This window comes from Alexandromys fortis, unplaced genomic scaffold (genome assembly GCF_014885135.2).
Source record: "Alexandromys fortis isolate MF-2015 unplaced genomic scaffold, M_Fortis_MF-2015_v1.1 scaffold_39, whole genome shotgun sequence".
Lineage (NCBI taxonomy): Eukaryota > Metazoa > Chordata > Mammalia > Rodentia > Cricetidae > Alexandromys > Alexandromys fortis.
The window spans coordinates 13,140,859-13,150,656 of record NW_026067918.1 but is presented as its reverse complement, the minus strand read 5'-3'; the positions used below and the strand labels follow the sequence as shown (position 1 = coordinate 13,150,656).

Sequence of the window (9,798 nt, the reverse complement as noted above, 5' to 3'; positions counted from 1 at the left end):
CATTTATACCTGATACCACAGTACCTGGGCTATGGCTCCCACTGGATTTCTTCGAATGCAAGCACCTGCTTTACTGAGAGTGGCTTTGGGACATTCAGAACTGCGGCCCTGGCACTCCTAGCTGGCATCTTGCTCCTGCTTATACATCTAGAATACTACTGGCTCCAGTCTGTTTCCTCTCTGTGGACCCCAGGGCATCCCCAGTTCTCCTGGGCTTGCTGGCCAGTGACCCACAGCATGGGAACTGACTCCAGAGGCCCCTACTACTGTTGGTCAAGGCGACCCTTTCTCCCCTCCTACCGATCTCTAAGCTTTCTTCCCATGGGCTCTCCCCCTGGTAGGAGACCCTGATCTGGTAGATGCTTTGTGCTAAACAGCAAGAGAACTCAGAGAACAGCAGACACCCTGGAGTAGGCGAGGAGCATGTAGGGAAGACACGAAGGTCTCCCAGGCCACTTGGTTTATTAGATCCCAAAGAGGGGTGTCCCTGGGCCCACTGCCACCTCCTGGGTGAGGACCCAATGCCCAAGGGACTGAGAGGGGGAAATGGGCAAAGAGCACAACCTCGTGATGAACCCAACCCCATCTGGGGAAACCAGGCTGAAGCCTGGGGGGTGGTGAGAGGTGACTGCCATTTAATAGGAAGATAAATCCTGGAGGGAACGTACGAGCCGTCATGGCTCCTGCTCAACCAGCACAGTCCCCAGGCATGGGAGGGCACAGCGAGGGGCACAGCCAGTTCCTGACGAGGGTAGTAGCTGCTGAGTGGGAGAGTTCAACAAAACTGACCATCAAAGCAGCCAAGGCTGCAGGCAACAGGTGCCCATGGGAACCCCCGGCACCGTCTCTGGACTCTACTGTCATGGCATCTGTGGCGATTCTCGCTGCGGCTTCCTCTTCTGAAGGTACTGCCTTCAAGAACACTACATGACGGTCCCTCTAATGACCAAAGTGTCTGCGTGCTAAGCTGCCACGGTCCGCACCCTGCCACACCGCCTAGGTTCTGCTCAGTGTACAGAGGGCCAGCTGGGAGTGGGAAGCGGTCAGCTTCTTCCTGCTTGCTGGGCAGGGCAGGGCAGCAGAGCGGCCAGGGAGGCGGGGACAGCAATGCCAGCCTGAGCCAGACCTCTTCTCCTGAATGAATCATGGGGCGGATACAGGGCAAAAGCCCTGTACGGGGAGAGTCTGGGAGCAAGGAGGGCAGAGGTTCCACCCCAGTGGGCCTAAGGAAGGGACAAAGGCCGCTGAATTAAACCCTGGCCTAGGCAGGGTTGGAGGCCAGCCAGCCCAAGGGTGGGAGGAACAGAAGCCTGCTGGGGATACAGCACGGGCCCAGGCCAGGAAGGGGCGTCCACCCCCCCCCTCTTCCAAGGAGCTCAGCACAGTGACCGAGCATGGCCCAGGTGTCTCTGGTGATGTCAGGTTGGCACCCTGATACCAAAGTGCTTCCGGAGCTGCTCCAGGAACAGGAAGGTGAGCACGGTGTGAGGGATGAGGCGGATGCCCGCAGGAAAGAGGCCCTGGGTGAGGAGGACAGCGGCGGTGGCAACATCAGGTCCAGGGAGACCCGGCCCAGTTGCTCCCCGACGGCTCAGCCCCACTGCCCCAGCCCACCTTGAAAAAGGCCTGCGGTCCGAGCTTTGCGGTCTCCACGGCGCAGTGGAAGACACCCTACAGAGACAGGGAAGGTCACTCAAATGCACAGGTTAACTCTCCAGGCAGGAGGAGGGCATGGTGGCTCTGAGCGCTCCCGGGAGAAATGAGAGCAGCTCAGGCTGTGACATCAATGGGACAGAAGAGTAAAAGTCACATAGGCCAAGCTGATGGGCCGCCAAAGAGAGTCAGCCAGATGGCTCTGAAGGCGCCGGCCACACACAGGCCAGATTCTACCTACCCCGTGAAAAGCTTCCCTGTCAACTGGTGAAGAAATCTAAAGGAGACACCTCGGGAAAGTACAGCCCCACCCCGAGGCAAGTGCTACCCAGAGTTGAGCATCTAGAAGGGAACAGGGGACAACAGCCTTGTCCCTGGGCCCCCATGACGGCTGTAGCTGAGAGGGTCCTGGCTCCAGAGAATGGAGGTGGACGGCAGGAGCTCCGGCCAGCCCCGGCTCCCGCCGCCAGTCTTTACCTGATATTCGCCCTTAGAGTTCATCAAGCGTGTCTTTAGCACATCCAGGGGCTGGCACAGAAATGTGGCACACCCGCCCTGCGGGAGGGAACTTGTCACCAACGGGCCTCCAGGCACCCTCGAGCCCTCACTGCCTACAGGATACCTTTAAAAAAGCCCTTTGCCCCATCCCCGAGTGACCCAGTGCTGCCAAGACCTGAGTCCCCAGGAGAGGGGAACAGGAATTATCCCGGCCTGGGCTAACCTGTGAACTTGGTTCCCAAACACGGCTTCAGAGAGGCTGCACCAGGCTCGCTCCACCCACCTTCAGCCTCCTCCGATCACGCTGGGGCACTTACCGCAATGAAGCTGGAGATGAAGTGGGTGAAAATGTTGTCAGATAGGTACCCAGTGCTGAGGACCAGCTGCTTGGCCTGGTCATAGCAGGAGAGCTGCAGGGAGGAACAGGGACAGTTATGGCTAAAGACGAGCTCCCAGACCCAGGGAGAGCAGACAGGGTCCCCAGGGACTCCATCCCCACACCTGGACACGCAGGTGAGGGGCAGATGCAGGCTGCCCACCCCTCCCCAGGATAGTGGGCATCTCCCCAAGGTCCCCAATGCCCGCTGCTGTTCTATGATCCCTGACGACAGATGTCAGAGATATTGTCCGCAAGCCCTGTTCTGCACAGGAACCCACCTGGCCCACAGTGACGAGGGCCCCGCGGCTGGATGCCATGGTTGCTCCGGAAAAGAGCTTCCTCAGGCCTTCTGCAGGAGGAATCGAGGGGCGACATCAACCCCTATATGACACCTCATTCCCCACCCTGCCTGCCCCCCCGCAGGCTGCTTTTCCACCCCAAGCCCACCAGCTCAGGCACAGTGAGTACACACGTAAACATGTATTCAAATCTATACACATTTACAACAATGTAAACTTCCTCTCCTCTCACCTTCGCGGGCCACACGGTACAGACCATCCAGGGCATGAGAGTAGCTGCGGTGGCAAAGACAGGTCAGTGAGATTTACCGCATGTTCTGCAGGGTTAGACGCCAGAAAAGCCACTGTGGGCCACAGGACTGTGGCATGGCATCATACTCAATGGGGGTATTTCACAGGCCTGCAAGCCTCTCCCAGGGAAAGCTCAGGAAGTGACCCCTATGGGCTCAAGCTCGATCTGCCTGTGGGCAAAGCTTTGGTGGTCTGCTCTGCTGTTCCTCGGATGGAGGTTCCACTTCCCCACAGGATCCCAGGCTTGCTGTGGCTTCCAGCACAGATTAACATCCACCTTCTGGGCTGGAGAACCCAAGGGGGAACCAACAAGAAGCCAGAGACTAGCCAGGCCCGGCAGCTCACGCCTGTAATCCCAGCACTCAGTCTGCACTACAGAACGAGACCCTATCCCAAAATGAAAATAAGAAACTGGATCAGCTTTGTGGGAGGCCAAGCTAGGAGGAGCTGGGGCTCAAGGAGAACCTGGGCAAAAGTGGGGGAGGTGGGACGAGAAACAGCCTGGCTCCCCAAGGATGAAGGAAACTGAGATAATGACGAGAACGGACGGATACCCCAGGAAGGACAAAGGGCCGCCACAGAAGACCCCAACCCCAAAGCTCCCCGTTCCTGGGGCTGACTGACCTGGGGTGGGAGAGGAGGGCCACTTCTACCCAGGCCTCCTGGCTGTAAGCCATTCTCTCGTGTGCCTTACTCCATGGGCCTTGAGGCTTGGGTGGCCCTGCACTTAGATATCTGATTTGGGCTATCCTCAGCTACAAAGAGGCCCAGCCCTAGACAAACAGTCCTGGTGTCAGCAAATTCCAGAAGGCAGGTATGGGGACTGGCCCTCAGCCTAGTGAGAGTCTTCCATAAGAAAGAACCTAAAGGCCTTAGGGGGACCAAGGGACACCCCTTAGTGACTCCAGGGTAGCATGTTATCTAAAGTCACCAGCTCCCCTTTTCATAAAACCCTCGTGCAGTACGGGAGTCCTGGTTAAGTCAGAGCAGAGCTACGCAGGGGTCCTACCCTCCCCGACTGGGACAAAGCCGGTCTCCCACTCACTTGCGCCGCTGGTTCAGGGGCAGCTTCATGTCATTCTGCATCCTGAAACAACAGAACAGGCGGGGACGGGTGAGCCCCTAGGCCCTAGGTCAGCTCACTGACCGGGGTCAACAGTGCAGGACCACCTACCCGAGCTCTGGGTAGGATCACGGGACTTGGCTCCGCCATAAACCCAGGCTCAGGGACTGCGTGAGGGACAAGGGAGCCCATGACCCTGGGGGACGAGAGGCACAAACCTGACGTTGACCAAATCTGCTGGGGTCCCCACGAAGCCTCCGGTTAAACCTGTGGTGACAGAAACACCAAGGCCACTATGTTATGGTTCCCGGCGTCCTGGGCCTCTGCCCGGCCCTTGCCCTGCCTCTGCCCGGCCCTCGCCCCGACTACCCAGTGCTTACCACTGATGCCGCCCAGCAACACCTTGCTGTAGAAGGGGAGAGGCCCCTGGCTGTCCTTGGTCATGTAGTCCCGCATGGTCTCGTAGATGGCGAACCGAGTCAGGGAGTAGGTCATCTGGGGAGGGGGCCTGACTCAGAGGACTGGGCACTCCCCCCAGCCCAGCCATCGCCCAATGGGCCCTGGACACCGAGTGACCGTTCTAAGGACACTCAGCTTGCAAGCAGCCAAGCCAGTTCACAAGCCAGAGGTGCTGTCCCTAGCTGTCTTTAGCTTCAGTTTTCCCATCTGAAAGTGGAAGGCAGACCCCTGCCCCATACCCACCCTTGTCTCTTCTGTAATAAACCTGAAGGGGAAGAGAAAGCAGCTGGAGCTCCCTAAGGCTCCTTTACAGGACTGGGCCCAGAAGCAGGACCTGAGAGGCTGGTGCCAAGGCCTAGGAAGCTGATGTCAACAAGAGAGCCCTGACAGCGAGCCAAGACCTGTGCACACACCTGCCTACACAGCGAGGCGCTCAGGCCGTTGTAGAGCGCCAGGACGCCGTCGGTTCGGATCACCTGCAGCGCCATACCCGTCATGCGTAGCTTCACCTCCTGCTGCGTCTGTAGGTGCACCTGCGGACAGGCAGGGAGGGTACAGTCATGTTCCCACAGAGCGGAGCTCCGACCCGGCCACAAATTGGTAGAAACAAAGTTGTAATGAGACGGCTGCCTACGCCTCCATAGGCAATTTCAAGGATTAGTCATTTCCAGGTCCACAAGCTGTGGTCTGGGCTGTCAGTACGCAGGCCTAGACGGGAGGAAACTTTCTGTTTGTTTTGGTTTTTCCAGACAGGGTTTCTCTGTAGCTTTGGAGCCTGTCCTGGAACTAGCTCTTGTAGACTGAACTCACAGAGATCCGCCTGCCTCCGCCTCCCGAGTGCTGGGATTAAAGGCGTGCGCCACCATCGCCCGGCTGAGGTGAGGAAACGAAGACAAGGGCAATAGAGAGGTTCCAAAGGGTCTAAGGCTGGTCCCAGGCCTGCAATGGTTCCCTTTCAATGTGTAGTGACGATAGCGACAACAGTTAACTGTTCTCAGGGCCTTGCCTCACTCCCACCCCTTATTGGTGGCCTATGTTCAGGCTCAGGAGACCCGGTCCTGAGCATTTGTGTGTCAGTTCCCAAAGAAGCCTGGTCACAGCCAAGTGTGGCTCAGGCATGGGCACACTCATGCAGGAAAACAGCTAAGATGGTGCGGACAGAGGGGGCTTGGTTCTCAGCAACAGGAGTGTCACCTTGCAGTATGTAGGTCAAGAGGGACAGAGGATTTAAGCCACCTATCCAGGGAATGGTGGCTCTGAGGGCAATTGCCCCTGTGTATGAGGGGACCAAGTCAGGGCAAAGGGCACACACGAAGGAACTCCAAAACAAGTTTTAAAGTTGGCATGGTAACTCAGGCACGTGACTCTAACTATTCAAGTGACTGAGGCAGGAGGATGCTGAGTTTGAGGACAGTCTCAAGTCAGTAAGATCCTGTCTTTGCACACAAGTTTTCCAATGGTCTCTGTGAGCAATCCTTGTTGGAACAGCCTGACCACTGCCTCCTCTGTGGCTGGGCACCGCCTGTCTACTGGCGTGGGTCCAGCAACGGTGTCCCGGCTTCCATGGCAGCCTTTCTTGATCCTCCAGGCACCATTCTTCCCAGGGAACACCTGAGTGGGGGCGGGGCTGAGAAGCAGCGGAGCTGGTCAACACACAAGAGGACAGGCCAGGAGTGGGGTGCTTGAGAGGCCTTCAGGGCCCAGGCCTAGGGTAGCCACCGAGCCTGGAGCCTGATCCCCATGATGGAGAGGGCTGCAGGTACAGGCACAGCCAGGAAAGGAAAATATCCTCAAGAAGTCGCTCCCACAGTAATCAGTACTCTTGCTATTACACCACCTGCAGGGGCAGTGCCCAGGGGCTGGACCTGCGTGCGCCACTCCCAGGACAAGTGAGGTTCCAATCCTCCCTTGTACCCAGTGGCCAGCATTCTTACTAATCAGAAAAGCTGAGGGTGATAATGCATGTTTGAAATCCCTGCACTTGGAAGGAAGAGGAAGGAGGAACGGAAATCCAGAGCCAGTTTTAGCTGTATAACAAGTTCAAGGCAAGCCTGGGCTACAAGAAAGGAAGAAAGAAAGAAAGAAAGAGAAAAAGAAAGAAAGAAAGAAAGAAAGAAAGAAAGAAAGAAAGACAAAGCGATAGCCTTTCTTAGGAAGCAGGGTCCCAGGCAGAGACAGAAACTAGCGGGGAAGTCTCAAGTGGTAGACACAGAGACTAGATCACCAGCTCAGACATCAGAGGCCAGTCCAACGTGGGGCTTCAGGAAAACGGCAGTCAGAGCCCCCCGGGAAGAGGGGTCCAAATCTTTGTTCTCTGAATAAACAAACAGGAAAAAAAAAATCCCCCGGGGCCTTCCCTGGCCCTAGGGAACAGGAAGAGTGCTGTCTTAGTTCGCTCTATAATCGTCTATTTTTAAACGGGGGAAAAAAAAGACAAAAATCCCACAAACCCACGTGTCTCATTTGTTTTTTTTTTTTTCCCCCTTTGAAAGGTGTAAGGTTCGAGACAAGATCTCTCTGTGTAGCCCTGGCCAGTCCTGGAAGTCGCTCTGTAGACCAGGCTAGCCTGGAACTCTGCCTGTTGTTTCTTGTGCTGAGCCCGATGAATGCCGGGTCTCCTCGCTCACCCGGGGGCGTGCTGATCCTAGTGTAGCACCCGTTCAGGCGGAAGCAGATGACCGAGGTCACAGCACCACCACCTTCGTCCTCCCTTTCGCCCCGCACCGTAGAGGGTGCTAAGCAGGCAGGGGAGCTCTGCTGCTGGGACCAGACTGGTCTTTAAGTTCCAACACCTGTGTCCCCTGCATCTCTACCCTCAACTTTTTACCAGAGTTGTCGAATGTTTGCCGCCGAGGAACGGCTCGGAGCGCAGAGGCGGGACAGACAGCCATCTGTTAAAGATGGGGGAGAACCAGCTGGTAAGCTGAGGAGCGGGGATGTCCCCGTCGCCTGTCCCCCGAGAGACCCATCTGCTGCAGAGGGTCCCCGGGGACTTTTCCACCGCTGCCTACTGGGAAACGAGCGTAGTGGCGCCCGCAGGCCCGAGCCCGACGGCGCAGAGCAGGGCTCAGGCCAGCGTGGCGGTAATTACCGGGTGCGCAGTCAAGCGGCGGCCGCAGTAGGAGTCCTGTGGGCGCCAGGCCGGGGACGGTCCCCGGCGCCTTGGGCTCACGCGCACGCTCGGCCTTGAGACTCTGGCTCACCTTGAGGAGGTCCAGCGGGTGCGTGCAGCAGGCGGCCCCGCAGGAGGCCAATCCCCCAAAGTACCAGCGAGATGCCCGTGCTTCGACCATGGCCAGAGCAGCAGCGACCTGGCCCGACCCGGGTCAGCACCACAACTCCGGTTCCAGCCTCCTGACACCCGGTTCAAAGTGCCACCGAGCGCCCGCGCCTGGTGCAACCAATGCGCCCGCGCGGCCCCAGGGGCGGGGTCTGGCGGACTCCACCCATGGCAGGACTCGGGCCTTGGGAGGCTCCGCCCACCCTCTTAAAGCGGAGGCTGCAAGGGGCCGAGGTAGGGGGTCCGCCGCAGACGACCGTGAAACCCCTGGAGTTAGACCATAGCCACCTCTATTTTCTAGATTATGGCTTGGGTCGCGGATCCGAAGGTCGTCTGCCATCCTCCACCCATCGGGAGGGTGGTTTCCTACCAGCCCCCCTAGCCCTAGTCTGAACTTGCACCCTGGCGCTGACTCGTGTGTTACCCAGGCAAAGGACACGTGCTGCAGCAATGGACCTCTGTCCCCATCCCCCTGACCACAGAGTCCAGCCCCCGCCCAGATGTAGGGGGATGGAAACTTTCTTGGGGCCGGCTTGCAAATTAAATAGAAACCACGGACAAAAGACTCTCAGTGAAGGATAGCGGTGCTCCTCCCCCATGCCACACACCCAGTGAGTCCCTGCCAAGAGCAACTCGGCTCAAGTCTTGCTGTGGACATAGCCCTAGCGGCCGCCATGGAGAAGGTTCTGAGCTGTGAAGTCTTCATGGTTGGCTAATGGCTCAGGCTCCTAGGAGGCAGCTCCAATCTACCGGCCAGAAGTCCATCCCCACCTCCCAACAATTGGCAAAGAAATCCGTGTATGCTCCTAGCCCAAGGGTGCACCTGCTAGGCAAGGTGAATTCCAAGTCCCAAAAGTCCCAAGGCTGCTTTAAGTCTGGCTATATGAGTTAACAAAGACCTCCCCTGCAGGTTCGACTTGGTCTCTATTTGATGCAGACAAACACCTGGCAATCAGCTCCTGACCTGCTGTATCTAGCCCTGCCACCCAGTGCCCAGCTTCACAGCAGGGAGGGAGCAAACCCCAGGCGGCCTCCCATGCTAAGATGCTCATTGTCAGGGCACCAAGGTAACAGGATGTGGGAGCTCCTGGCATCTCACTTGTCCTGGCGTTCCTTCCCATGCCCAGGGCACACTACACTCAGAGATGGAATCTATAGCAAGGTGCTTAGGGTCACTTCGCACTGGATCCATTCCTCTCCTGCAGCTGGTAGGGGACCATGCGTACCTTGGGGATAGGCAGGTCCCCAGGTCAGCTCTATGGGTTGCTCAGAGACCAGAAGCAGCACCTGGTCTTGATACAGACCAGACCAGCCCTGCCCAGGAACCAAGAGGAACTGGGTGAGACACTTTGAGCCACAGGACCGAGGGTTGGGTAGGCTCAGGCCTGACTGATCTTCCCAGAAACTTAAACAGTGGAATGGTCTTGTTCAAGGCTAACTCAGTGCAGAAACAAAGCTATGCCCACAGCTGTCTAGTCTCACCTGGTTACCAGACTACAGATATGTATACATCTACCCTTCTCTGAGAGCTGGAATCTATTCCTGACCAGAGGACCCCAATCCATGGTACAGAGCAAGAACAAGCCCTGAAAGGGAAACGGAGGCCAGGAGCTAAGGACTAAGTTTTATCTTTGAAACAGGTTCTTACTGGGCAGCTAAGACTGGCCTCAACACACACACACACACACACACACACACACACACACACACACACACACACAGTGACTTGGGGAGGGACCTCACCTGTCAAGTTAGGGCCCAACTTTTTTTTTGTTGCAGTGCTTGGGAAAGGGCTCAGCTCACACAGTTGAGTATTTACCACCATCTGCATCACCCACACCCTCGGGTCTGCCTTCAGATTCCAGAGTCACAGGAG

General features: G+C 57.2%; 1 protein-coding gene across 1 annotated transcript; it reads right to left on the bottom strand.

Annotated features, from left to right (window-relative positions):
- Positions 1-411: 411 nt before the first annotated feature.
- Slc25a10 (solute carrier family 25 member 10) lies at positions 412-8,055 on the bottom strand. The gene is made up of 11 exons (XM_050140313.1): positions 7,846-8,055; positions 5,056-5,175; positions 4,564-4,678; positions 4,402-4,450; positions 4,166-4,207; positions 3,062-3,105; positions 2,809-2,879; positions 2,469-2,561; positions 2,131-2,208; positions 1,615-1,671; positions 412-1,520 (listed from the first exon to the last, which is right to left on the bottom strand). The coding sequence occupies exons 1-11, from the start codon at positions 7,933-7,935 to the stop codon at positions 1,419-1,421; spliced, it is 861 nt and encodes a 286-aa protein (XP_049996270.1). The 5' UTR covers positions 7,936-8,055; the 3' UTR covers positions 412-1,418.
- Between the last annotated feature and the right edge of the window lie 1,743 nt (positions 8,056-9,798).

Excerpts from the sequence above, each read along its gene's own strand:
- Slc25a10 (XM_050140313.1), bottom strand. The coding sequence starts at position 7,935 with ATGGTCGAAGCACGGGCATCTCGCTGGTACTTTGGGGGATTGGCCTCC. Across the intron at positions 2,562-2,808 it reads CCCTCGTCACTGTGGGCCAG|CTCTCCTGCTATGACCAGGC; the intron begins GTGGGTTCCTGT and ends TCCTCCCTGCAG. Across the intron at positions 1,672-2,130 it reads ACTCTAAGGGCGAATATCAG|GGTGTCTTCCACTGCGCCGT; the intron begins GTAAAGACTGGC and ends CTGTCTCTGTAG.